Below are 26207 nucleotides of genomic sequence, written 5' to 3'. Positions count from 1 at the left end.
AATCTCTGGTCACTAAACTGCCGTTAAAATTAAAAAGTGCGATATCAAATCTATAATTTTCTAGGATAGTACTTCTTCACTAAGTCAGTCTTGATTTTCTTGAGCATATCTTCGGGAAATGTACGAAGTAGCTCCCAGCAGATATCCAGGGACTCCTCTATGGTCCTGCGTTCGTACTGGCCCTGCCTCAAGAACTTATTCTCGAAGTTATCAGTAAATTCGAGGTAAAGAAGATCATCAGAGGAAAGAGCCTCCTCGCCTATAACAGCTTTCATGGCTCTTGTATCCTGGCCTATGGCGTAGTCAGAGTAAAGCTGATCACTGACACTAGGGTGGTCTTCTCGGGTCAGTTCAGCGCCGATTCCCGATTTCATTAGTCTGCTGAGGCTTGGAAGCACATTAATTGGCGGGTAAATGCCCTTGTTAAACAGAGTTCTATCAACAAAAATCTGCCCCTCTGTGATATAGCCAGTAAGATCCGGAATCGGGTGCGTTATATCGTCGTTCGGCATGGTTAAAATAGGAAATTGTGTTATGCTTCCCGTCGAGCCGTTTATTCTGCCTGCCCGTTCATACAAACTAGCTAGATCTGTGTACATGTATCCTGGGTATCCTCTACGGCCTGGCACCTCCTCTCTAGCTGCTGAAACCTCTCTAAGTGCATCTGCATACGACGACATGTCGGTCAAAATTACGAAAACGTCCATTTCTCTATCAAATGCAAGGTATTCAGCTGCTGTATATGCGTATCTCGGTGTGATTATTCGCTCGACTGCTGGGTCATTGGCCAGGTTCAGGAACAGAACTACACGTGACATGGCTCCCGTTTGCTCGAAATCTCTTCGGAAAAAATCCGCAGTTTCAAGATTGACTCCCATGGCTGCGAAAACAACAGCGAAATTGTCAGGGTGCTTATCCTTGGTATCCTTACCGTCAACTAAACGTGATTGTCTACAGATCTGAGCGCCGATTTCATTGTGTGGTAGGCCTGCAGCGCTAAATAGGGGTATTTTCTGGCCCAAAACAATTGAATTCATCACATCAATTGTAGAAATACCGGTTTCAAGTATTTCACGTGGATGCATTCTACAGATTGGGTTTATAGGATACCCATTGACATCAACATAGTCGTCTGGAAGAATTGAGGGCCCATCGTCTATTGGAAAGCCGCTTCCATTAAAAACTCTTCCAAGCATATCCTCAGAAACACCCATTTTCAATGTTTCTCCGGTCATGTCAACTGTACATGATTTGTTATCGATACCTGCGGTGCCTTCGAACACCTGAACGACTGCTACGTTGCCTTTAACCTCGAGAATCTGGCCTCTTCTGGTAGAACCATCTCCCATATTAATTCTTACAATTTCGGAATATCTAGGGAATCTTACTTTATCCAAAATAACGAGAGGTCCCCTAACGCCGGTAATGGTACGATACCTGAGGTTCGGCTCGAAAGAGAAATCGGTTTTTGCAGCCCTAACCATTTCGTTGTAGGCATAATTTTTATTAAGAGAAGTTGTATCCATTGAATAATTAAAAATTTAATTTGCTCCTTGATACATAGATTGTGTGCTTTACTCGAGTAATGGGGGAGTCGAATAATGTATGATTAACGAGAAAAGCGGCTTTATTTTGTATATTTTATGTATAATAATATATAATATAAATATATAAATATTGTATTGTAATATTTAATTGTTATTTGTATCTCTGAGGCCAAAACTCTCATGCTTCACGAGAATCACTCATAAATGTAAATCCCTAGCTTTAAAATGACACTATAATGTCCCAGTGACAGCAAAAAAATTAAAGGAAGCTAGCTGGCCGTTGTTTACCCAAGACCACCCACATGCGATGGTCATTTAAGCAATGCCTGGCTTGGCTTGTCCTTTCAACCATTTTAATCTCCATCAAAACTTCCGTTAGCACTGATATCATTACACAATCAGGAGGCAGTGATGATGAGCATGAATCTCTGAGATCTAGGCATTCTAGAGGGCCTGGGCCGCCGAGGGAAGAAACAGTTCCTCCCCCGGCTCATAGAGACCCAAATTCGGGCGGAAAAGATCCTCCTGCCGATGAAAATCCTCCACGAGTTACATTCTCATCTGATAGAGTTAAATCTAAATCTGCTTTAAAGGGTATGTTCAACTACTTGTTTGGGCTAGACTATCCATATCACCAATTCACGCCACCCAAGGAAGAAGAACCCATAGATTTCCCCGAGGGTACGTATAGCGACGTTAAAGATGACCTCGACGCTTTGAATTTAGCTGATATTGACGACGAAAAGCTAAACAAGCTGTTGCACGACGTTTTGTTAGATTACCATCCCGGCCATTTCACGAGATATAATGCCGAATGGGGACATACAGTCCTCACGAAGGATGGCCAAATCCCTCTAGGCGGAGACCACATCCACTTTGATATATTTGACGGGTACCTTCCTCGTGGCTTGAAGTTTAACGACCTTAGGGTGTTGTTCCTATACACCGTTGACGACAACTATTGCCTGTACAAGGTGAAGTTTGGTGATATGGTAGTTACTCTACGCCCCGATCTGGAAAACGTAACAGTTCATCTGTTCGAGAGCTACGGAGGTCTTATCATCATTAGGATCCTCTTCTTCGTCAAAGGAATGTTTGAAAAACATGAGTATATTGAAACTGGGCGCAAAACAAGGATGTTCAAGAAAATGTCAGGGAGAAGTATCACTCCTCCCATGCCTAAGTTCAGTACTAAGAAAGAAGTGACTGAAGAAATGATCCTTGACTGGATGAGAGAAAGATATAAGGACATAGCCAAGGATAATCCATCCATTGTTGAAGAATTGATAAATTATAAAGTTGTTTTTATGCGATAAACGTTCGCTGTAGTATATAATGTTGTAATTGTTTATACTTAACTACCTATTTTAGATTACTAACATATATTAACAGTTATTCAGTAGTAAATTATTCTAAATTATCAGATTGTCGAGTTCGACGCTTAACTTTTGGTTTCTCAAAAGATTCCAAAACTTCAGACTCCCTCAGCATCGCCTTCCTCGATAATGCTCTTCTGAGATTACTGAAGTTTTTGAACCTGCACCAACAGTTTTTGACCTTCGTTTCAGAATCTCGCTTTACCAAATCTTTACAGCTGCATTTTAGGGATGATTTAACTGAATGAAAATTATCTTCAGGGTGGGAGCTAGAGTTCGTCAGCTCGTCAAGCTTCATCTTATAGGTGTGGCACTCCAGAACAGTCTTTTTAAGCGAATCTATCAGAACCTTCTCCTTTCTCAGAAGCGTTGTAGTCGTTTCCTTAAATGCCTCCTTAAGTTTATTGTATTTTTCAGGCAAAGGGTCGTCAGAACTCTCAACGTTACCCTCATCTAAATTTGGCGTTTTTGTTGGAGTTTCTGGTACAAATTTCTCAGCCTCATTGGTTCTAAGTTCTTCTTTAAGTGACTCCAGCTGCGACTTTATTTCTTTCAATAAGTTTTCGCTATTGTTATTAAGTGAATATAGGACCTGGTTCACATTATCTGTCACCGTTGTAACCAAATTCATGTTCTGTTGCTTCAGCTCACTGAGGGTCGCGTTGTTCTTCTCTGAGAATGAGTTGAGTGCATTTTTATTCTCTTCCCTCAGCGCAGTCATTGCAGTATCGTTCTGGTGTCTTAATGTCAAAATTAAGTTATTGTTTTGTTGGTGCTCCTTTTTGGATCTTTCGAGTGTGTTCAGAAGCTGCTTGATCTCAGTAAATTGCTCCAACAACTCGTTCTTGAATTCAGAGTAGTCATTCTTATCCTTTTCTTCATTTTGAGTCGAGTTTGTTTTATTATTCATCTGCTGAGTGTGCCTGAGAACTAACTCCATCTTTTTTAGTTTCAAGTCAGTTTCATTTGAATAGTTCTTAAACTCAGCCATATGGGTTGCTTCTCTGTCCAGAAGAACTTGCTTCTCCATATTCAGTGATCGAATTTGATCCAAATATTCGTTGATTTTCCTCTTCAGTGACTCGTTTTCCAGGAAAATCTCGTGGTTTTGCGATTTTTCTCTGTTTAGAGCATCGTTCTTATCAATAATGGACTTGTTTTTCAAGTCCAGTTCCTGCTTCATCGACTCTATTCTATCTTTATATACGTTTAATTCTTGCACTTTCGAATCGATTATTTGTTTATGCTCAGATATATTTGTTTTTAAATCATCAAGCTGTTTGGAATAAAACTCCTTGAGTTCTCTTTCCGTTTCCTTGAGTGCCATTGATCTTACAGCCAATTTCCCATTCAATATCTTAATATTATCCTCCAACGTAGCGATTTTTGACTTGTTTTCGTCATTTGAGATTCTCTCTTCCAACTCTTTTAGTTTTACAGATTTTGCGTTATAATCTTTTATCAGCGCCCTGTAGTCAAGGTATTTGGTACTGGTTTTTGAATCTTGGTCGTTATTAAGGGTAGTGTTGTATGATACAACTTTCGAGAGTTCTGTAACAACTTGGTCAAGTTGTCTTTCTGTTGCGTGTAGTCTATACTTGAGATCTTTGTACTTATCATCTGACTGTACTTCTCCGTTCAGTCTTAGTATAGTTTTTGTTGAAGGTACCAAATGTTCCATTCTTCTTTCTAATTCAGCTATTGCTGTATTTTTATTTTCTATCAATTCCTCCAGGACTGTGTTTTTTGCTCTCTGCTGGTTCAGGTCGAACCTCATCTTCTGGTTCAAATCTTCACTTGCTGCGATTTTTGAGCACAATTCTCTATAATTATTCTCCAGCGTCGATTGCCGTGCGTCGGAGCGACACTTTATCAGGTCAATTTCCTTATTTAATGACGACACCTTCACTTCGTACTCCAGGACCTTGTTGTTCAGTGTTTCGTTATCTTTTCCCAAGAGCTCCACTCTATCTTTTAGCGATTTTTCTCTCGAGATCAACAAATCATTTTCCAGCTTCAACAATCTGATTTCTTCCTGTAATATGCTACAACGCGACTCTGTCGACGTGTTTGCCAGGACTTGGGCCATTGAGGTCTGGTCCAGATCAGATTCATCATCTTCTTCATAATCTTCGTCTTCGAAATCCTCTTTTTCGTCACTTATTTCGAAATTTTCGTACTTTTCTTCTTCCGGTACACCAGCGTAGTTTGCTTTAGTGACGGGGTTGTTTTCGTCGAAATCGTCTTCTGTGTATATATCCATTAGGATTTGTGCTTTATTAAAAAATTAAAACATATGCATTGGTTTGTTATTTAAATAAATAAATGGGAACTTTTATTGGAAGAACCTATCTCATGTGTGGATTCCGCCAGCCATTTAATAGATTTGACTTATGGAAATATTTAACACATATATCAATTTTAAATATATTATCTAGATATATCCTCCATCTCCTAGTTCGTTGTCGTAGTCGAGCTGAAGAATGATTATTTTTTATTTTCTTACGGATTCCAGCTGGTCCTTATCTGGGTTAGATGTGGTTTTATTTTCTTTTGTGGATTCTGGATCTTCTGGGTATCTCATTGCCTATGAATTAATCATATCATGTAAAATTTTGAGTCTCGTTATATATAAATCTATCAACTTTTATGTATACCTGTATTGCATTTGAATGTAACTTTAAACAGAATTGTATTCTTTTATGAAATGCTCTCATTGGTTCATAACTTTTATACAAATCTACATTAACCTAAACATCAATATGTAAATATAATAAAATTTTAGATATGTAACTAAAAATAGTTTAAATATATGTTTTGTTACCTTTGAGTTAACACATTGATTTTCATGGTCTATAACTGCTTCTATAATTCCATCATGTATTGCCTTTGCAATGATGTTTTCTGTGTGTTCGACTGATTCCAGCCCTAGTTTATGAGCCACATTTGCCTACATATATTAAATGCAAGGACTATTTTAGGTACCAAATTGATCTTAGAGTATGCCAAGTTGATTTTCCTCAGGCCTCCCTTTATTACATTGTCTCTTAGCCTTGATATAAGGAACATGGTGTCGTCCTTCTCAAAGCAGTGTGCATATTTATCGCACAGCTGCAAGAATGAGTTTAAATCTCCGTTTCTAACAGCCTATAATATTTTAGTGTTGTAATGAAACCTACAACCACAACTGCCTCGTATGGTGCCAAGTCTTTCCTCATGGATGGGTTTGTGAACACACTCTTGCTTGGAATATCACACATCAAAAGACCGACTATTACTGACATTTTTGTCGCCTATTGAATTTTTCATATCATTTAACTTACTAGTAGCTTGAATCCGTATGCAGTTTTGTCATTCTGAGGTGCTTTTCTCAGGGATTGAATTAGCTTTGTGTATGCTTCACTATATTCCAGCTGAACTGAGAGCACTTTTCCTAAAAACCCTTATCACTAAATTCCGTTACCGTAGTAGTATAGATATCTTGCATATTGAGCATTTGAGCTTAGGTATTCCGGGAATGTAGTCTTGCATATCTACATTGGGGATTAACATGAATTCAAAAGTGTTATTTAATTTCATACGAATTTGAATGCTGAGGAGTACAGCTTGTGGTGAATCAGGTTCCTCAGTATGCAGTTGAAAGTAACTGCCTGTGTCATTGGGTCGTGATGCAGGCATGCTTTTCTGTGCGAAACAATCAAAAGTCTAAAGAATAATTGGGATATTCTAACTAACTTCCTGGCATCTTTAAACCTTCCTCCCAACTCAAAACTTCTAGAATAATAGAAGTAAACCTAAAATTATAATTGTTGATGTGTGATGATATAGTTGAATGTATTTAATAGTAAAATGAATAGATTGTACCTTAGCTCCCAGGTAGTCCATTATTCTCTTGTTCAAACTTAACATCAAATGGGCCAGCGAATCTGCCAAATCCATCGCCTAAATGTTAATTTAATCCAGAAAATCAATATATAAAAGAATGTAATTATATATTTTTATTTATTTAATTGTATTATCATAACATACCTTTTCATAGTTCCTTGTATCAATCAAATATATCAAGGCAAGAGTTGAAAGCATGACTTTGGTCTCAGTAAGTTGGGAATCTTGTGAAACATACTCCTGAATCTCCAAATATGTCGATGTTGTGTAGTGGAATTTTGGAAGATCGAACTGCGGCTTGGTTGTGTCGGACACATCTGCGGATTTTGTGGAAGATTCGGGTTCTGAAAAGATCGGCGGCAATAAATCTGCTGGGAGAAAATTATATGCCTTTTCTGCAACTGGACATGGGTTTGCACCGAAAGCATATTCCTTGAGTAGTGACCTAAGGAAGGGAACTGAGGTTGCTGGATGTGCTTTGAGTAAACTTCTTAAACTTTTGTAATGTCGCATTAATCTAATTACGAATCTGGATTCCGACTTTGCCACGGCTGCTTCAAGCAATGATATGCACTGTGATACCAAATCCTTGAATGCATCGTTTGGGAACTGAGTCCCTACGTTGTCTACTGCTACCATTATGAACTTTTTCTTATAAAATTTTTCATAGTTTACATTTATATTGCTATGGAGCTGAATTTAAAATTAATGGAAGAGTTTATTAAAATTTGGCCGAAGGAATATGGAAAAAAATTTTATATAAATTTTGATGGTCGATTCTACACAGACAAGGCACACAGATACAATATTTTTTATAACACTGAATGGAAAGAATTAAATTTAGAAATTCGTGGTAACTGTTTATTAGCTTGTGATGCTAGTGATCAGAGTATGGGAACAGAATGTGGGCCTGTTATGGGATGGATTTTAGAACACGTAAATTTTAAGCTTGGAATTCCTGCACATTTTCTCACTCTTCCTTCTGATTTAGATTTGAAGTCTTTGGATGATTCTTCTATCATTTATATCCATGAAAAAGATGGTATTTTCTAATTTATACTTACACATTTTCTTAGATCCTGACCAGGCATTTTTGGCTATTTTTTGCCAATCTAAGGAGGATACTGATGACCTTTTCGATAGACTTAGGCAATGTAGTCTAACAGTCCTAAAATCAGTAGTTGGAAAGAGTTTTTACAATTCTCGGCCTGGATACCTTGCTCTCCAGGAGAAGACTGAGATAACAACCAACATTGCTATAAACAGGTTAGAATCCCTTAAGTATGAGCACGAGTTTCTCAAAAAACATCAAGAGAATTTGAAACTTGATAATACTCTATTACTAACGCAGTCTAATTTGAATAACCAGCTGTACTCTGAAGGAATGCAACTCCAGCTTCAAGAGAATTCTCACCTTAAAAATGAACTTGAACAGGCTCTTAACGAGATTTTGCAACGAGATGAGAGTATCAAGAATTTGAAGAATGATTTAAAAAGTTGTAAGCAGATAATGAGTAGTCGGATCGAGTCGAATGAGGCATTGAAGCAGGAGCTCGACTCAACCAATTCAGCCATTGATGAGGCCAACATGATTCCTGAAAAGAAACTTCGTGCATTATATACTAAAAAGGCAAAGCAGGCAAATATACTATCACTTAAACTCCTTTCTTCCAAGTTTGTTTCCATGTTCATTAATTTTCTAGGTATGACAACTCTAAGTTGGTCGCCAAATACCACTCGCTCAAGAATGAGATGAAAGATGAGGTAATTCCCTATCAATATTAAAATTTTAGCTCCACAAGATACAAGAATTTGTCGAATCATATGAAATTTACGATTTATTGAAACTATGGATTTTTTGCAATGAACTTAAGGTATCTTGATTTTCTCACATTTTTGTAGGTTGAATACTACGAAAACCTCCCCGATTTAAACTTTGACGAACGCAATAGACTTTTAGAAAAGTATTTTTCATTTTTTTATTTTTTTAGGATTAATAAAACTCAATCTCAACTGAATATCGCAATGGTAATTGCTCGTGCTACCTACATAACTTATCGTACTTTAATTTTTGACGAGGTTCTGAATTCCTTCTCTGATGACAATCCTACTACATTTCGAACATTGCATGATATAATAAACTCTGTAAGTTTTATATTTATTAGATTTACAATTGAAATGGTTTATATTTGAATTGATTTTCTTAAATTTTCACTAATATATAATAATTTTAGTCTTTTGAGAAGTTCTCATGGATTTTCCAACCCGAGTCTGTGACTGAAGACTCTTCTGATCCTGTTTGGATTAACAATATTAAGATGACCAAACTCGTTGAAAAGACACTGTATCACAAGGATAGGCCAATTTGGTTCGACAGGGTTTCTTTTTCTTCTGCAATAAGACCTGTTGTTAGTTACGACCAGGACAACAAGGCTGAGCTTGAAATTAAGAAGCGGCTCTTCTACTGTCTCGAGCAGAACAGCCAGCTAAGGCAGAAGATTCGCTCCATGAGCAAGCAGATGGGAAACGACTCTCACTGGAAATCATTGTGGCGTAGGACCAATGCTCGCAAGAAATCCTCCAATTCTAGTTGACTGGGCTCAATTTACTAGCTAATACGTACTTTGTTATGATAAAATTAACTAAAGTCCTTGATGGTAATGAGTCCAGAATTTAATAATTAGGTGCCCTATTAATAAATTTAGAGCTCAGTATTATTTACATACGATTTTAAACTTTTTATTATTTTGTTCATGTTTCAATTTGTGGTCTTTGACCTTGTGCAAAACATTCAAAAACATTTTTAATTCCATTTAAGTAACTAAATAAATAATTTAAATTTCCGGGTATGAATCGTTTACTCTGTTCGATTTTGCCACTGAGCAGGTTTTCCTTTATAAGATGCCAACTATTAGTGACACGAGGAAAATAAAGATAATTGACGGGACAAAGGCTGAATCTGGTTTCCTTGGTTTTGATGACTTTGATGACTTCTTTGGTCTTGGGCGTCTGCGTCTTACTGTCGATAGATGTTTTTCCTTTGATGGGTGTGTATCTTCGTCATCTGCTTCAGTGCCATCATCGTCTACAACAATTTTCCTAATTTCTGCTCCCATATGTTCCTTTTCTCGAACAGTTGTAAGATCGTCAAAACTCTTCGATCTTTTCATTGTAACAATCTTTCCAGTGGGATCCCTAAGTATTCTACCTGCTTCACTTTCTAAGTCTGTGGTAGATAATGCAAGTCCGTCAGAGCGACGACGTTTCTTTGGCATTGATGGGTGCGTTCCTGTTGGTTTTGGTGAATGTTTAGTTGGAGAATCTGGTCTCTTTGGTTCCTCTGGTTCTCCAGTTTCTGAATGAATATCTTCTGTCTTGACTTCTTCAGTCAGAATTCCGGTTTCTTTAATAAATACAGATTCTTCAATAGGTTCTATATCATCGGGCTGCTCAGCGGTAGGTTCACCAATTGGTGTATGAGTAAATGATTCGTCGGTTGGTAGTACGGGTGGTAGTGTAACAGTTTCCTTAGTTTTAGCTGCCTTATCGAGGTATGAGTCATATAATTTCTCTTTGAATTTGGGATCAAAGGGGACTTTAGGAGATTTTGGAGATTTAGGTGATTTTGGTGACTTAGGAGATTCTGGTCTCCTTGGAGACACCGGTCTTTGGGGTGACACAGGCCTCTTTGGTGACTTTGGAGATTCTGGTCTCTTAGGTGATTTTGGTATGTCGAGTGATTCAGGTCTTTTAGGAGACTTAGGTGACACCGGTCTTTGGGGTGACACAGGCCTCTTTGGTGACTTTGGAGACTCAGGCCTTTTAGGGGACTTTGATTTCTTAGGAAACTCTGGTCTCTTGGTGTATACTGGTATCTTGCTTGGCTTGTGTTCCTTTGCAGGCCCAGGTTTTTTAGTAACTTCACCTTCTTTAGTTTCCTTGGGTGATCCATGTTCTTTAGGTTCTTTCGATTCCTTTGAATCTTCATGTTCTTTAGATTCTGAAGAAGAATGCCCTGGTCCTGTAGGTGGTTCTGGACCCTTTGGAGGACCACCATGTTTATCTGAGTCTTCTTCTTCAATTGAAGGGAGTTTCTTCTTTGACTTTTTGATCAACTTCTTTATCTCTTGAGTGTATTGAGTCTTGGAAATCCTAACCCAATACTCACCAAACTTGACCATGTATATATCTGTATTTTGTGGAATACGGTCCTTGACCCTTAAGTGAACAAGTCTTGGAGCGCCCTCAGTAACATAAATCCATGTACAAACGAGGTGGTTTTCAAGTCCTTCATAATACCATAATACTTCCGAACCATCGAATACAATAATAATATCGCGATGTGGTTTGGGTGTTACCATGAAGTACTCAAGATTACCATTCGTCAATGGAACCACGTTAAGGTCTTTGTCACTCATAAACATTACATCCAGTTCTGTAGACCTATGATCCTGTAATTCTTCAATCTTTTCTTCGAGATCTATGTAAGTTGAAGTAACCCAGACTCCTTCCCTTTTGGCATAATATGATGTATAGGATGGAGGAGAGTGGTTCAGATCTAGGCGAAGCATTGACTCGTTTTTTTTATCATAGTAAGTCACTTTGTAAACACATTCGACCGAGGGATTCGAGCTTTCATAGATCACTTCATTGCCGTCAACAACCTTAGTTATACATTGTGGTGTTTTTGGAACGATTTTGAAGCCAGGGTCATGATAAGTTGCATCTCCCAAATAGAAATTAACGTAATCAATATCAGAAATATCCAATATTATGGGATGATAGGGTTCCGCAAAATCTTTCAATTTAGGTATAGTGGCCACATATCCTTGGACACTGATCGGGGCGTATTTATCATCAAGTAATTGAAAGTATTTGTTACCTATCATTCCACGATCGTCAATGACAAAAATGTTCAAAAGTAACAATTTCAATCCTCTAAAGAAGCCTATTACTGAAGTGACATATTCATTGTACAGTGCTTTAAATATTCTAATGTTTTTATCATATACCATTTTACAGATGTGGCCGTTCTTTGGCGTAAATACCACCATTTTGATGGAATGCTGAAATGATGAAACCATCTCATATTTGTAATTTTCATGTTGGAAGCTTAGGTTCAGAGAAAAGAACGATTCGGTATGAATTTGTTGTCTGAGTTGTTGTAATCTTGCCAAATACTGATCTTCTGGTATCGGTGCCCATTGATCACCTTCTTTGAGAAAAAATATCAGATCTGGGTCCTCCAATAACTCAACATATGCCATGTATGGAACTTCGTTTTGAGTAACAATTGCGCATGTATATAAAGGCATTTCCTCATTTTCCCATATTACAATGTCGCCTTCTACAACCTTGTGAACTTGTACTCCGGGTTGGCGTTGTAATTGAAGATATTTCACTCCTGCCATTTCTACAGGGTTTAAATATAAAGGACCTGATGAAACTTCTGAATTAATGTCAAAAGTAACCTTCGGCTGTACATCGGTTGTAGGTATGGGACTCATAACCAGCTCGTCTGCTCCCAAAATTGGGAACAAACATAAAATGTTAAATAGCAAAACAAGAAACTTCATTGTGGATATTTTACAATATTTTACAAAAACTGCAAATGTACTTAATATATTCTGTGAAAATAATGATAAGGTATGGGGGAGTTGGAATTATAGATTCGAAAGATCCAAAGCAGGCGGCCCCTCCAAAAAAGAGATTGACACTGAAAGTGTTTGTAATATTAGATTGTTTTTATCTACGTTCGAGAAAATAAAAGGTTTTGGAATTAAAAAAAATTACGGCCTATTTCTGACACATGTTGTTGTAGATCTTCTTACATAAAATGGAAGTTCTTAGAAATGTATTTATAGATTTATCAATTATGGAGGAATTTAATTAAACAAGTTGGTTTTATTATAGATCTACTTGATTTTTGTGAGATTCCAAGTGATTTTAATCATATAGTGTGCACACATTTTTAAAGACACCGCTTCTTTAGCTTAAACTCTTGATTTAAAAATTGGGAGAACTCTAGAGATTTCTTCCCTTCTTTTAAGTAGTATCATATCTGCAATCCATGTGATATTTCTTATTTCTTGTTCCTTAAGCTTTACCCAAGCGTAGAAAATTCCGAAATGGAGTTGTTGCTCAAAGCTCATCTCACACAGGTGGACGCTTTCTGCGTAGAACAAATCCTCCAGAGACTTTTCACTTGCATCGTACTTGGTCGCTCTTGATTCTGCCTAATAAAATAATTGAATTTGTAAAAATATACCCTGAAGTTTGCTTTTGAGGACTCATAAAGCTCAGCATATCTTGGGTATGGCACCAGAGCTGCCTGAACTGTAGTTTCATTGAATGCTTTGCAGAGCTTATCTGTTCCGTATGGGTATAAATAGCCAATTGATGGGTAAAGTTTGTTCCTATCCTGTTGAACTGCTGCTTGAGTCATGTTAAGGCAGTTGAGGGTGAGTGAAAGTGCCTTAAAATCGGCTTCAGTCTTGAGAATATGACCCATAACCTCTGCTGTTGTGCCTCCCAGTGAGACTGAAAAGTTGTAAAAGTCTTCAAGCCACATCTTTTTGAGTGTTGCCTTCATGATTGATATATTTGCGGAATCCATTATTTTATGGGTCTTATCAATATTACTGCTAGATCCTCTTGTATATGTAACTGTGGGTAGATATCTTTCAAAATATGGTCCTAATTATATTTATGATTTTGGCCTTCTTACCTATTGGTGTATCACATAAAATTATTCTGTACAGTTCCTCGGCCGATTGGCCTATTTCCGAGCTCAAAAGTGCTTTAATTCCTCTAAACCATCCTATAGGGTCTAATCTATCCATAACGTCGTCTGGATCGGTTTTATTTAGCAATCCTTGCAGTAGGGCGATGAGATTGTCAATCATCTTTTCTCTTCTACACATTTGCATAATTTTTTTATTTTTTTGAACTTACGCTATGAAGTCTAAAAATACTGCCAAATCTCCGTCAGATTGCTGGCGTAGGTACCTAGAGAATCGAGATTTATGTGGTAGTGCTTACTGATAGTCTGAAGCGAGCTTTTCTTTACATCTTTTGGAGATAAGTTTGGTTGTGATTTGTGCTTGTTCATCTATAAATGCGGAGGTGTAATCTGTGGCTTCTAGAACTGTTCTTAGATCCTCCAGAGTCTCTGCCACTCCCATTTTTTTATAATCCATGGCAGATAGGAAGGTGGACCTATAACCGCGAACGATACCTTCCAGGTATCCATAATTAACGTTAAATGTACATAACTCCATATATAAAAATTGTAATAAATTGAAAATGAAATTAATATTGTTTGCATGGTGCTTGTCTGAATAGGTTGTTGATCCATCTGTATCGTTTCCAATTTCTTGCAAATTTCCCGTTGATTAATTGGTCTGATATGATATATGCCAGGTGTGTTTCATCTTTGGCCTCTCTAATTGTGTTGATTTCCAGCTCTATTGAGGAGAAGGCTTTGATTCTGTTTGATAGGACCTGAATCTGATGTGTCGATAAGTCCCAGAATGGTCTGAAAATCTCAAGTTCCACAATTGCTTTACTTATATGTCTCTTTGTTGTACTCAAAACCATCCTTTCCCATGTTCCTCTCTTATATCCTGCCTTGAACTGGTATAGTATATACGCCAGCATTATGATTTCTATGCTGAAGAACAGGTTAATCATAATGATTAGTATGAGCAGAAATAGTACAATTGTTGTTACAGAATAATTTTTCCATGAGAACATGTTCAAGAACTTTTCAAATCTCATGTTGTAGAGGTTGATTTTATAATTTGCCATGACTATTTGGTCCTTGACCTTCTTTAACATTCCAATCACTCCGATTTTGTTACCTGTTTCTATGTTTTCATCTGAATCCTGTTCATAATCTGATAAATGTTGTTCATCGACATATTTCCCTTTCCTTGCCATTCTTTTAGAATATATTCCTGATATGTAGTTTGCTATTTTTCCTTTTTTCTTCTTTACTTTTCTGACTGCTTCTTCTACATTTTCTGCCGAGTCGTATGATTTTCTCATCATGTTCAATATTTCTTCATCGCTTTCGTCCAGATCAAATGGGTTCATTGAAAATGTTCTCAAATCTTCCAAATCATCCTCTGATGTTATTTCATTTCTGTTTATTGTTTCAATGTCTGACTCGGGCAATGTGTCAGAGTCATCCAGGTATTGGTTCGAAAATGATTTTTCCAAACTTTCTCTTATTTGCATTAATGATCCTACTGATTCTTCATCCGATGATGTGTCTGACTCTGATCCGTATTTTCTGTTAGAGTCAATCATTAGTTTGTTCAGGTTGTGTACAAAATACATATTTTCTGCGTAACATATCCTCTTGAATATCTTTAATCTTTCTCCCAACATGAAGCATCTTCTTGGTCTAACTAATCTAAAATATAACTTGTTTTCTTCTGTTATTGCTAGTCTACATACTGCTCTAAACTTGAACACTCTTTGCTTGGTCACTGTCGGTTGTCTTTCTTCCACTGGCTCTGGTATTCCCAACACTGTCCTCAATATTAACCAGAAGAATCCCACAATTAACTTCCCCAAATCCAACAGAATACATATCGGCAATGCAAACAGAATTGCAAACATCGTTTCAAAGACTTTTCTGATCATACTCTTTTTCTTGACTCCTAAACAATCAATATTAATATTAGAATAGTTAATCCACTTAATACTAATATACTTTAATCATCAGATATATATATAATTATTTATATAATAATCCAATTATTTAAATATATATTGGTTTTAATTTTAAAGTTACCTTGTGAGTTGGTTGAAAATTGTGATATCGTTGAGTATGCTGTGCGGTCTGATGACGGCGTTTCATCGGGGTTATGGAGATATGTTAGGTAATTAACCAGCCTTGCAATCTTTGATGTCGATTGGCTCCTATTAGAATGTTCTTGTAGTTTTAGATCCTTTTCCAGTGGTTTAGCCATTTTGTATAACTTTCTTATTGTTGTTACTTTGGGTGGCCTCTTTTTCATGTAGTTGGGGTCAAAGTGTAAGTTATCATTTAGAGTCAATTGCGGTGTTGTGTCCTCGTTTAGGTTCAATGTGAGTGTTGATGGTAAGAGGATATCACTCTCTAAAATCGTCTGAGATGATTCATTCTGGTTTAAGTTCATCAGTGATTTCAGCAAATCATTTCCATCGTGTTCGTTTTGTCCGTCTGAACCCGTTGGGAGTGACGATTCACTCTTTTCTCTGAATCTTAATCCAGAGTATAATGACTTGATTTCAGGGTCGTTTTCTTGTAATAAGCTGTTGATATGGTTAGTTCCTCTTTCAGTCAACGAATTTACATTTTCGGAGTATTTTGACTTTTTAAGAGAGCGTAGTATCCTTGATCTCTTCGGTTGTTTCTGACTACCTACTTCACTGATTTTATCAGGCGCGACATTGGCTACAAGTGAGTTTATATATTCCTGCATATTTGAGTTGTCTTGCTTCTGTGATTTTCTTCTTTCTCTTGCGTCCTTTATTCTATCAACTAATCTTTTCACTTTCCCCTTTCTAAAGTACAGTCGTGCTATGTTCTCGTCATCTATCGACGATATGTCATGGTTCGTATCACTTGGCTTCACGGACGTTTTAGTATTTTCTCCATCTTGTAACTGCTGTTCTTCCGCCCCGTCAACCGAATCATTTTTATTCTCCGACTCCTCTTCATTTACATTATTTTTGGCGTTTGATGTTGTCAGCTTTGAGCTTCCCGACGAATCTTCACTTGTTAAACTAACACAATCATTTTCGGGCTCGTTCTTCTGATCGTTTTGTTTCATGTTAACAAAGTAGTCTGATGACAGCTTTGATGGGAATCTGCTTTTTAGTATATACTCTATGTTTTTACTGTCGTTTGGCGTCAGTATCCACTTTCTTCTTCTAACGAATGTCATTGAGTTTGGACTATTTGTGAATGGTGAGTTCCAGTTCTTTGCGTATGTCCATCCTTCTTGGTCTGTGTTATCATTCACTACCAAACGCACCAGGTACTTACTCAAGTCCACTGACACAAACTGCCCATCTTCCGTCGAAAAATACCCTCTTTCGTAAAACCTTAAATTAAGCTTCGAGAACTTTCCGAACAGGATTCTTCTTTCGTTTTCGTACAGTGATACATTTCTTTGCTTTGTTTGGTGGTGTTGTCCTTTTGGCTTCGATTCAACTACTCCTTTCGACTCCAGTATTAGTCTACATATGAGTTTATTTCTGTGGAGCAGGTGCAGGATCTGTAGGTTCGAGATTCCTCCAAAGAATGTTAGGAAGAGCATATAAAACAAGAAGTACAGCGTGAACTTGACGTTTGGCCAGAAGGGCACGTTTCGGTATGGCGGTATGTTGTAGTATATGTCGTGGTATCCCTTTATTATTGCGAGTCCATCTCCGTGAACGCTGTCAAACAACTCCACTCCTATTTCGTTTATGAACATCACGCTTAGATATGACATGATAATTCCTCTATGTTTACATGTTTCAATTCTCGTTCCTTTATATCTTGTTATCTCTATTGAATCATTAAGCAAATGTTTTGAAGTGATCATTGGCAGACTATTGATGTGCACTGATATTCTTTTTTCAAAATCTACATATGTTGGCTGGTTCAGCACATTAGATTCATCATATGATTCTTGTGGTAGTTCTCTTTTCCTATTCGGATCTGTATTTACTTGTGTTGCGTTTGCTGCTGAGAATGGGTTTACTATAACTTCCGTCTCACTACTGCTATGATTCAGGTACATTGACTTTGGCAACTTTTTATTTGATGAGTATTGAAATGTTTTGGAGGATATTTCCTCTTTCGAGACCATATCTGGGTCCACGATTTGTGTGTTTTGTTTCAAGAAGCTTGGCTTTTTTGAGCACAGTATACACGAGAGCTTTGGCATCAGCAGGAACGGGTATGTGAATCTCTTTGGCAGTATTGCGATTAATATTGGGAACTTGAGCAAGAAAAGGAAGGTTAGATCTATGAAACTCGGGTGTGTGCAGACTATGTACGACAGGATCGGCAACAAAAAAATTACTAGCATTCTGTTTGGGAATATTCCGAAGACGAGTATGAAATAGAACATTGCTGTGAAGGACGTGAACATGCTCCTAAACTCTAGAATTGACTTTAATGCGTGTATTATATCCTTTAAAACTGTGAATGACTGGCGCACTCTTTTTATATTCGCTATTAACATTTGTATTCCCATCGATATTGATGATCTGCTTGCGTTTGATAAATATTCTTTTGGTGACCCGTGTGATATGATCACTGGGTCTAGGAAATTTCCTAGGTGTTTTGGTATGATTACAGACAACTCCACGAATCCTCTATCGTTTGAAATTGACCTTGCGCTTGACTTAAGCACTGTGGACTCTCCTTTATAATTTGACACATCTACTCTTTTATAATGTAATGGATTTAATCCTTCAATCAACTTTATCATACAGGTTTTCACTGGTGCTGGGTCTCTTGATGCAAAATCTACGTCTCTTATGCTTGCTGTTCCCATATACACGTCATAATCTCCAAAGAAATGTAGCCAGACTATTTCCTGTGTTGTATTTTTATACACTGGGATGTATACGGATGCTCCGTCATATATTATGCTTCTTTTTTCTACCACTTGTTTCTTTTTGATATCTTTGTGTGAGTTTAGGTTTAGTAGCCTTGTTATTACGTTCTGCGGGTCATCGTCTGGCAGTCCTGCTACTGAATTTGGCACGCTTGTATTTGACGGTGCCAATGATTGTACTGTGGCATTGAATTTGTTAATTCCACCTTCCAGTGTTGTAAATTGTGCGTTCGCGTTATAGTAGCTCGATTGTGAACACTCGTCGTCCGGTAAAGAATTCTTCGGGTCGTTAAGTTGTGCTACACTTAAATCATCTGATGGGAGTCTGCAGATCGAGTACTCTGAGTTTCTACTGATATATGCTGCTAGACTTGAGGTGGGTTCTTCTTCTCGCACCATTGCTGAGGGTGTTGACGTGAGGTTTTCTCGTTCGAATCTGTACAGTTGGATTATGTAAAAGCTACTGTTGAACTCCACTGCGCAATAAATTTTTGCGTTTGGGAGCATTGGGAAATCAAAAACTCTTTTAATTTCGATCTTTATATATGTAAACGACGATAAAGGTGGTTTTGAGTTTTCATCCTTCGACAAATTTGGCAGGTAGTCCAACGCCATCAGGAACCATGGGAGTGTGAACTGTTGAAATCTTCTTCTTGACGGGTTTTTGTATATCAGATTGTACAAAGACCCGTATCTTGATGTATATAATAATGCTATTAGCCAGTCCTAAATTATATTAATTGGTATATAATGCTTACTGATGCGATTTTATGATTCGTGGTTGCGAACCACAGGCAATCTTGAGCTTCTATGTTTACTGTCTTATTTTCAAGTACAGACGATGTTACATCTTCAAATATACAGTCGATATGATCTACGTTTCCTATAGTTAAATCCGGTTTATCTGTCAGGAACTTATTAATATTTTCTATTGCCGTTATTGGTTTTTTATAATTTTTAAACTCTATTTTCCATTTAAATAATCCTGTATTTACGTCGGTATCTGCTGATACTACTGATCCTGTTAAAATCCAGCTATTTGATGCTGATCTCAGAACTGTGTTGATATTGTTTAAATCAAACTTATCAAATGGCGGAAGTTTTGTAAAACTATAAAGTCTTTCGTTGTGCAATACTACATATCTTTTTTTGTATCTTTTTGTGTGAAGAGTTCTTCGATATAGCCATTGTTGCATTGTGAAGATACACTCCTTCGGCAACCATGGGAATTCAGGCTTCGGCGAAGCCTGGGTTGGTTCATTTGGCGGTTCCATAATTTTAGAACCTTATAACAAATTATTTTGAAATTTAAATGTAGTGATTAGGTATTCTGCTTGGCCGGTACACCATAAGTATTACACTATTTGATTTTTTTACTCTTGGTTAAATCTTTTAATCATATGAATTTAATATATTTTAAAATATAAATTTTAATAATAAATTTGAAAATTTTTAAATTAGTGGATCATATTAATCCTCACATTTAACATAGTTTGGTGTTACATCATTAAAGTTATCAAATTTGGGTTCTGAAATGCCCGATTTCTTTTCATCATATTGTACACGAAGCATCTTGAAGGCTTCTACTGAGCTATAGTATTTTTTCGTCAAGGGGTCGAAATACTTTGCTTCCTGTCCTGTGATGGCGCACTTTGGCTTTTCAAGGTTATCTAAGGCTATCTTATCGGCCATCGCTTTTTCATAATAATCTGGTAGCTTTCCCGTAGTAAACATATAAAGTTCTAGCGGTTTTTCTTCCACTTGTGGTGAGATTGCTTCCACCGGGTTACCTTCTTCGTCCAGTTTATTTGGATTCACTACTGATAGTAGAGAGTTCCAGCTAATCCAAATGTCGTAATGACCTTTATATGTTGATCTCTTTGTTTCTGTATATTTCTTTCTTTCATCTTCCTACACAATATATTATATTATCAACATTTTATATATTTTATTTCTTTGAATAATTATTACCCATGCTTGTAGGCTTTTTAGTGATTTCCTATTGGATTCCTCTGTTCTTTTCGCTTGTTCAATTAGTTCTTCCTGTGTGTATACTTTAGGTAAACGAGGTCTAGACTTTGGTCTACCCCTAGAGGAAACCTTTTTCTAAAATAAATTATTTAATAGTCACGCTAACATTTTTTATTTTTCTAAACTCCTCCAACTCACGAATTGCTTCAGTTTTTTGTTTTGTAGTTTCACGCCTCTCTCTCTTAAAATCTATATATAAATTATATCAAAATTTTGAATATTTATGAAACCTTCAGGACTTAGTGTAGGTTTATAGTGTTGAGTCGTTTGCTTTTTGGATGGGCTGGTATCAGAGGCCTAAAATTTTTAACCAATAATTAAGTACCTTTTTTCTTGACAAGGCCTGTATAGTTTTCTTACTAGCCAACATCATTGGGTCAACATATGCACCAAACTTTTTCTTTTTCGGTTCCTTGTACTGAAATTCATCAACTTCTTCGTTTTCCTTAATATAAATGTGAAAATGAATATTTTAGTTACCTCATCTTCAGGGTCATCGAAATCTGAATCTGTAGAGTAGGCATACTGTTCTTCTCCTTCACTGCAATTGTAATCATCGTCTACTTCGTCTTCTTGCCATGTAGAATGACCCCAAAACTGCTGATCTTTTTCGAGTTCTTCGCCTACAAGCTGGGTGTATCTAAAAGCATATTAAAGCATTTGAAACAAACTTTTTTCCTCTGTTTTCTCTTTTTGGGAGCTCTAGTGCGATTCCAACTTTCGATTCGTCGAATGAATCCTCATCTGATGAGTCATAATAGGAGGATTCGTAGGAATTATCATCCTCGTCTATATTATCCTCTGGTGAACTCATAGTTTGCGTACTCTTATCATCATAGTATATTAATTAAAATAAATAATTAAACATTATATTGCTGAATTAAATAATTTTTAACAATAATTTTGAAATTTTATGGATCATTTGATTATAATTAAGTATCGTTCCACACCACACTTTATAATTAGAATCTCTAACAAATGATTATTTTCTTTTATTTTTAGGGTAAATTTTAAACACAAACTTGATGTTTAAATTTTATGCTATATAGGTGTTTATACTATGATCAATTTGATTTTATTTTATACTAATTTTGAATTGATGTATAATGCCATTTTGGAGATTTTTAAAAAACTTTATTAACACATCTAACAGCAGTTTTCACACATTTAAACTTAAAAGGAATTTAAGCTCATCAATTTCCCCTGCAATTCCTAACTCAATATATGATCCTTTAACACATGATGTTGTAAAGAATCACACAGAATGGCTAGTATTTGTAAATTACCTTAAATATTTGAGTAAACACCCTAAAGAATGTAAATTAGATAAGTGTATAAGTATACTAATTAATGCAAGTGACTTTCTTTTAAAATACAACAACAAGTTTTACCAGTCAAATGTTCCTACCATAAAGTTGGAATGGAATGCCGGAGTATTAAGGCAAGTTAATGTGCCTGGACCAAAAGATCACTTTATAGAACACTTAAGCTCATCGAAGATCTTAAGTTTGATTAAAATATTCTCTAAACTACGCCTGTACCATAGAATAAATGTCCATGATTTTGGAAACCAAACCCCTAAAGAGGGTGAACCTGAAGAAAATTTTTCTTCAAATTTCCTTTTCTCAGATATTCTTGACGATTTAAACCCTAATTCATTCGAAAATGTTAGTCCAAAATTTAAAAATGGCCAATCAGGACCACTGAGATTTAATTTTAACAATTTGGTTGTTTATCCTCGTGTTTTATCAAATCCTTTCATCTTTGAGTTGACAGATTCTTCAATTTTAAACCTCTTTAAAAATTCAGGTTACCTTAGTTTAAACAGTTCTGAATCTCCCAAGTCTATGTTTTTCCACTTCATTGACTCTGTAATGGTTCAGTTTCTGGACCAATTGTTAATATTGATTTCCAAAACTAACTTCACAGAATCCAAGCTCTGCATCCTGTCAATGTACTTGGCAGTTATGGTATATGGATCTAAATTAAGAAACAAAAATAAATGTAAGGTGGATAATAGAGTTGAAGAGTCAATTCGAAAACTGTTTGACTATTTTTTCCAGAGGGTTCAGTCGAATAAAGAAGTATCTTTAAGGTATTTAATACTTTGACACTTTTTTAATTAAAATTTTCAGATCTTTAGCCTACCTGGTCAATTCTTGTCATCCTAAGCCTCAGTTACTTGACTATGTTTCCAGAAGGATTATTGACCACAAAGGGTCCATAGGTGAAGATTATTTGGAGAACTTTTCATTTGTGTTTACACGTTCCTACTACAGAAATGACATATTATACGAAGTTCTAGCCTCAATTATAAACATGGAGGAAACCATCCTAAGCCCTGTAGTCACAATAAACTTGATACTTAGTTTTTCGAGGATTTCTAAAATTGACTTGGTTAAGGAATCTCTATTTAAAAGGCTAAACTCATTTACTGGTCAGTTAATTTATGTACAAAACTATTTAGACTATCAGTTAAGGGGAATATCTCGACTAGTTGGACCGCTCAAGGAACTATCACAAGCTCATCCTGAACTTTATACTGTACTCAACAGGATAAACAATTCTTAATTTTAAATTTACTGTTCATTATATATATTATTTTATTTTTGTAATATATTATTATTATAGTAGATTAAAATATAGTAATGGAGTTTGTTTATGAATTAGAAGTATCAAAGTCTAGGTCATCCCAGCCCTTGTTTTTACTCGTTTCAACCTTTTGTTCAGAGCTATTCTCTTGTTCGTTTATGATTGAGTCAAAGATATCATCTGGGAACGTATCCTTTAACAGTATGCGATCAACGAGTTTTGAAGTAACACTTGGGGAATCAGGTGTAAATTCAGTGTGATAATTAGCTTGTTCACTGAGAACACCAGTGGCATAGCCGGTTTCTTCACTGGGATTAGTCTTAGTTGAGAAAGTGGGATCCGATGAGCTATTCTCATCCAAGGCACTATTAAATTTTAAAGAACCATCTTTTGGTTCACTTGCATTGTCAACACAGGTAATATTTTCCTTATTTGATGCTGATTGGTCGTCCTCAAAAAAGTCCCAATCTGAATTCCAACTATTCAACTTTTCACTTTTATCTGCACAACGTTCAACCAAAGGTTTATTTGGTTCTCTAGGTTCTATAAGTTCTTTAGGTTTATTAGTGTCAAATTGAGGTTCTTGGAATTCATCTTTCCTGTGTAAAAGTTGAGAATTATTTTCATCACTGTCTGAACTTGAAGCGTCTAAGTTTGTTACATAATTAATGACTTTTGATCTTAAATTTAATTTTTTCTTAGGTTTAGGTCTAGGTTGTTCACTCTCCAAATGCTCAACATTCAAACCAAGTGAGCCCTTAGGGGTAAAATATTGAGTACCTTGTGATGTTTGAGACTGATCCAAGTGTTGATACTGCCGTGTAGTATTAGAATCTTCTGGTTGTGAAAGCTTATTTAAATATTCCTGATCCAAAGTTAGGTCCAAAACGCCAGTTGGCTGGACGAAAACGAGTTGTATAGGGGTAGTTTTTGTGGGCAAAAACATCCTCAATGAATCCACTGACTCCTTCAAATATGTAGTCTTAACATCCTTCAAATTTCTACTAATGTCTGCACACATTGTGTGGAGACTGTCGTTTATTTCCTTCAAATGAGAATTCTCATCCTCAAGGTAGTCGACCCTCAGTCTGAGATCAGAAAGTTCCTTAAGGTCGACATCTCTCTAAATAATTATAAATAACTAGTACTAACCGTTGGTTCCTGGTAATTTTCTTGGTTAACATGAGTAGTTTCAGGACTAAAAAAATTAAAAAAATTAAGTTAATTACCTTAATTGGCTCTTTTGTGATGCCATAAGTTTAGCCACAGTCATTGCTCTATCTTGTCTCTGAAATGCCTCCAAGATCCTATTCTTATAGTCCTACACCTTATTTACAGTTTTAATAAACTAACATTGTCAGTTAATTTTCGGTTTGGGTCTGACCAGAATTCATCTCTCTCCTTATTTAACATAGCGATATGGTTTTCCGAAAAGGTCAACTTCTTGTTCAAACTTTCAATTTCAGATTTAAGTGTATAGAATTCCTCACATCTGTTCTTCATGTTATCAAATGTGTTTTTATTCTCCTTCAGAAGTTCTAAAAATATATATTGGTTGTATTTAATAGGATTATGAATATAGTTGTCAAAAGTACCATTTAGCATTGAAATTTGTTTTTCACTTGATTTTATATTTAGTTTTGCCTGTTCTAATTGAGATTTTAGGCTAGAATTTTCTGATTCCAGCGTTTGTATGCCCTGGGCAAGGTTAATATTCTCGTTTTTCAGTCTCAGGTGTTCCACCGCAGCAGATTCCATCCTGCTGTTAACGTCATTTAATGCAGAGAGGTAGGTCTGTATTTGGCTTGAGAGGGTTAGTATAGTTTCATGGTTAGATTTGAGTAATTGTGAAAGATGTTGTACACAGCCTTCGCCGTAGCGGAGCACCAGTCCTTTGATGCAGTTTTCTCGCTCAATTTTATATAGTTCGCTCAGGTTAGAAATTGAAGTGTTTAAAAATACATTATCGTTTGAGGTTATGCGATTTTGGAAGATATCACTCAGGGAATGTGAATCAGAATCATCTTGAGCTCCACCGGGATCGTATGAATACTTTGATTTTCCTGTATTCGAGTCTATATCAGTTGCCAATATTCCATCTACTATCCCCTTAATAAAATTCATTCTTAAAATGATATATTAACTAAAAATTCTGTTCTCATAATTATAAGTGAATGTTATAAACCACACATTAAATTATAATAGTGTAGAATTATTATTTTATAGCTTAATATTTTGGCGTCTTTAAATTATCGAAAAAATCTACTGAAAATAATATTTGGTACATCTCCAGGCCACTTTGGTTATAAAATTTACTGACATCAACACCCTTCAGGTCCTACATTTAATTAATTAACTCACATAAATGTGTAATATTATGTTCTACCATGGGTATATGAGTTTGTTTTGGCTTTAAAACTATTGTATTTGGGTCCTTAGATTGGTTAAACATGGAACTTATATAAGGTGAATAGTGCGATTTTAAAAGTTTCAAGTCCCAGTATGATGACTTGCCCTTTGTTAACACTGAAAACACAATCCCTTCCCTTGAAAGTATCGCCTGAAGTTTAGGTGTCTTTGATATTATATCATTAACCTGATTTTAATAATAAATTAGACTAACTTACGTAGTACATGAGGGGAACTGCCACGTCGGAATCGACAAGTAATGAGATTGAGACTAAAACCTGCACCAATTGAGATATAATTTGAAAGTCTGAGATGATATTTGACTTTAGGAGCAGGTTTGTGATGTTTTCCAGGCATTTCAAGAACTTTATTGTCACGCAGGGCCAGCTGTAATAAACTGAATATTCCTCTTTCATCACGCCATTTGAATCGTCTCCATCATCTAATCCATTTTCTTCCTGTTTATTGAATGCCAGTTCTCCTTGGAACAGGAGCGGTACTATCCTGCTTGACAATTTGGTGAACACTTCATAAACCCAGTTATACTCGAAGTTTGTCATCAGCTTTACTATCTTTATTATTGCGTTTATTCCTGCGATTATCAGGCTGTAATTCTTCACGTCTTTATCAATGAATTCGTTTACTAGCCTTTTAAACTCCAGCAGAAGCTCCACCTGCACACTCTCCTCCAATAATAGTCCGAATTTCCCCAAACCTTCAATACAAGACTCCATCAACTTGTAATTTTTACACTGTCT

At 36.3% G+C, this 26207-nt stretch overlaps 12 protein-coding genes across 12 annotated transcripts, besides 11 other annotated features; 3 read left to right on the top strand and 9 right to left on the bottom strand.

The window, feature by feature from the left end:
• Positions 1 to 50: 50 nt before the first annotated feature.
• TA08450 (vacuolar ATP synthase, subunit beta, putative) lies at positions 51 to 1526 on the bottom strand (the record flags this gene model as incomplete). Its single annotated transcript, XM_948011.1, has 1 exon — positions 51 to 1526. One exon carries the CDS (start codon positions 1524 to 1526, stop codon positions 51 to 53), a length of 1476 nt encoding a protein of 491 aa, XP_953104.1.
• Positions 1527 to 1849: 323 nt separating this feature from the next.
• Positions 1850 to 1927: a sequence feature (Signal peptide predicted for TA08445 by SignalP 2.0 HMM (Signal peptide probability 0.959, signal anchor probability 0.040) with cleavage site probability 0.357 between residues 26 and 27).
• Positions 1850 to 2863, top strand: TA08445 (uncharacterized protein; the record flags this gene model as incomplete). The annotated part of the gene is made up of 1 exon (XM_948010.1): positions 1850 to 2863. The coding sequence occupies one exon, from the start codon at positions 1850 to 1852 to the stop codon at positions 2861 to 2863; it is 1014 nt and encodes a 337-aa protein (XP_953103.1).
• Positions 2864 to 2954: 91 nt separating this feature from the next.
• Positions 2955 to 5186, bottom strand: TA08440 (uncharacterized protein; the record flags this gene model as incomplete). The annotated part of the gene is made up of 1 exon (XM_948009.1): positions 2955 to 5186. One exon carries the CDS (start codon positions 5184 to 5186, stop codon positions 2955 to 2957), a length of 2232 nt encoding a protein of 743 aa, XP_953102.1.
• Positions 5187 to 5417: 231 nt separating this feature from the next.
• On the bottom strand, positions 5418 to 7447 carry TA08435 (uncharacterized protein; the record flags this gene model as incomplete). Its single annotated transcript, XM_948008.1, has 10 exons — positions 5418 to 5510; positions 5581 to 5673; positions 5748 to 5873; positions 5909 to 6070; positions 6103 to 6216; positions 6247 to 6356; positions 6505 to 6628; positions 6655 to 6717; positions 6788 to 6865; positions 6953 to 7447. The coding sequence occupies 10 exons, from the start codon at positions 7445 to 7447 to the stop codon at positions 5418 to 5420; spliced, it is 1458 nt and encodes a 485-aa protein (XP_953101.1).
• Positions 7448 to 7516: 69 nt separating this feature from the next.
• On the top strand, positions 7517 to 9402 carry TA08430 (uncharacterized protein; the record flags this gene model as incomplete). Its single annotated transcript, XM_948007.1, has 6 exons — positions 7517 to 7850; positions 7885 to 8482; positions 8512 to 8572; positions 8602 to 8682; positions 8711 to 8989; positions 9052 to 9402. 6 exons carry the CDS (start codon positions 7517 to 7519, stop codon positions 9400 to 9402), a joined length of 1704 nt encoding a protein of 567 aa, XP_953100.1.
• A 300-nt stretch (positions 9403 to 9702) lies between these two features.
• On the bottom strand, positions 9703 to 12384 carry TA08425 (Theileria parva microneme-rhoptry antigen, putative; the record flags this gene model as incomplete). Its single annotated transcript, XM_948006.1, has 1 exon — positions 9703 to 12384. One exon carries the CDS (start codon positions 12382 to 12384, stop codon positions 9703 to 9705), a length of 2682 nt encoding a protein of 893 aa, XP_953099.1.
• Positions 9709 to 9762: a sequence feature (1 probable transmembrane helix predicted for TA08425 by TMHMM2.0 at aa 875-892).
• Positions 9763 to 9768: a sequence feature (GPI-Anchor Signal predicted for TA08425 by DGPI v2.04 with cleavage site probability 1.131 near 873).
• Positions 12328 to 12384: a sequence feature (Signal peptide predicted for TA08425 by SignalP 2.0 HMM (Signal peptide probability 1.000, signal anchor probability 0.000) with cleavage site probability 0.762 between residues 19 and 20).
• A 417-nt stretch (positions 12385 to 12801) lies between these two features.
• TA08420 (vacuolar ATP synthase, subunit, putative) lies at positions 12802 to 14088 on the bottom strand (the record flags this gene model as incomplete). Its single annotated transcript, XM_948005.1, has 5 exons — positions 12802 to 13044; positions 13077 to 13504; positions 13536 to 13723; positions 13763 to 13816; positions 13850 to 14088. 5 exons carry the CDS (start codon positions 14086 to 14088, stop codon positions 12802 to 12804), a joined length of 1152 nt encoding a protein of 383 aa, XP_953098.1.
• A 31-nt stretch (positions 14089 to 14119) lies between these two features.
• TA08415 (uncharacterized protein) lies at positions 14120 to 15436 on the bottom strand (the record flags this gene model as incomplete). The annotated part of the gene is made up of 1 exon (XM_948004.1): positions 14120 to 15436. The coding sequence occupies one exon, from the start codon at positions 15434 to 15436 to the stop codon at positions 14120 to 14122; it is 1317 nt and encodes a 438-aa protein (XP_953097.1).
• Positions 14450 to 14545: a sequence feature (2 probable transmembrane helices predicted for TA08415 by TMHMM2.0 at aa 5-27 and 298-329).
• Positions 15338 to 15436: a sequence feature (Signal peptide predicted for TA08415 by SignalP 2.0 HMM (Signal peptide probability 0.990, signal anchor probability 0.000) with cleavage site probability 0.454 between residues 33 and 34).
• Positions 15356 to 15424: a sequence feature (2 probable transmembrane helices predicted for TA08415 by TMHMM2.0 at aa 5-27 and 298-329).
• Positions 15437 to 15558: 122 nt separating the features above from the next.
• On the bottom strand, positions 15559 to 19691 carry TA08410 (uncharacterized protein; the record flags this gene model as incomplete). Its single annotated transcript, XM_948003.1, has 2 exons — positions 15559 to 19143; positions 19176 to 19691. The coding sequence occupies 2 exons, from the start codon at positions 19689 to 19691 to the stop codon at positions 15559 to 15561; spliced, it is 4101 nt and encodes a 1366-aa protein (XP_953096.1).
• Positions 17080 to 17148: a sequence feature (4 probable transmembrane helices predicted for TA08410 by TMHMM2.0 at aa 572-589, 594-613, 618-640 and 838-860).
• Positions 17740 to 17808: a sequence feature (4 probable transmembrane helices predicted for TA08410 by TMHMM2.0 at aa 572-589, 594-613, 618-640 and 838-860).
• Positions 17821 to 17880: a sequence feature (4 probable transmembrane helices predicted for TA08410 by TMHMM2.0 at aa 572-589, 594-613, 618-640 and 838-860).
• Positions 17893 to 17946: a sequence feature (4 probable transmembrane helices predicted for TA08410 by TMHMM2.0 at aa 572-589, 594-613, 618-640 and 838-860).
• Positions 19692 to 19887: 196 nt separating the features above from the next.
• Positions 19888 to 21262, bottom strand: TA08405 (uncharacterized protein; the record flags this gene model as incomplete). The annotated part of the gene is made up of 7 exons (XM_948002.1): positions 19888 to 20328; positions 20389 to 20523; positions 20555 to 20637; positions 20679 to 20745; positions 20774 to 20893; positions 20929 to 21088; positions 21120 to 21262. 7 exons carry the CDS (start codon positions 21260 to 21262, stop codon positions 19888 to 19890), a joined length of 1149 nt encoding a protein of 382 aa, XP_953095.1.
• Positions 21263 to 21554: 292 nt separating this feature from the next.
• TA08400 (uncharacterized protein) lies at positions 21555 to 23019 on the top strand (the record flags this gene model as incomplete). Its single annotated transcript, XM_948001.1, has 2 exons — positions 21555 to 22543; positions 22584 to 23019. The coding sequence occupies 2 exons, from the start codon at positions 21555 to 21557 to the stop codon at positions 23017 to 23019; spliced, it is 1425 nt and encodes a 474-aa protein (XP_953094.1).
• An 88-nt stretch (positions 23020 to 23107) lies between these two features.
• Positions 23108 to 26183, bottom strand: TA08395 (uncharacterized protein; the record flags this gene model as incomplete). The annotated part of the gene is made up of 7 exons (XM_948000.1): positions 23108 to 24163; positions 24193 to 24238; positions 24270 to 24361; positions 24394 to 25165; positions 25326 to 25378; positions 25427 to 25636; positions 25668 to 26183. 7 exons carry the CDS (start codon positions 26181 to 26183, stop codon positions 23108 to 23110), a joined length of 2745 nt encoding a protein of 914 aa, XP_953093.1.
• Positions 26184 to 26207: the final 24 nt, after the last annotated feature.

This window comes from Theileria annulata, chromosome 4 (genome assembly GCF_000003225.4).
Source record: "Theileria annulata chromosome 4, complete sequence, *** SEQUENCING IN PROGRESS ***".
Taxonomy (NCBI): domain Eukaryota; phylum Apicomplexa; class Aconoidasida; order Piroplasmida; family Theileriidae; genus Theileria; species Theileria annulata.
This window is presented reverse-complemented; position numbering and strand designations above follow the sequence as displayed.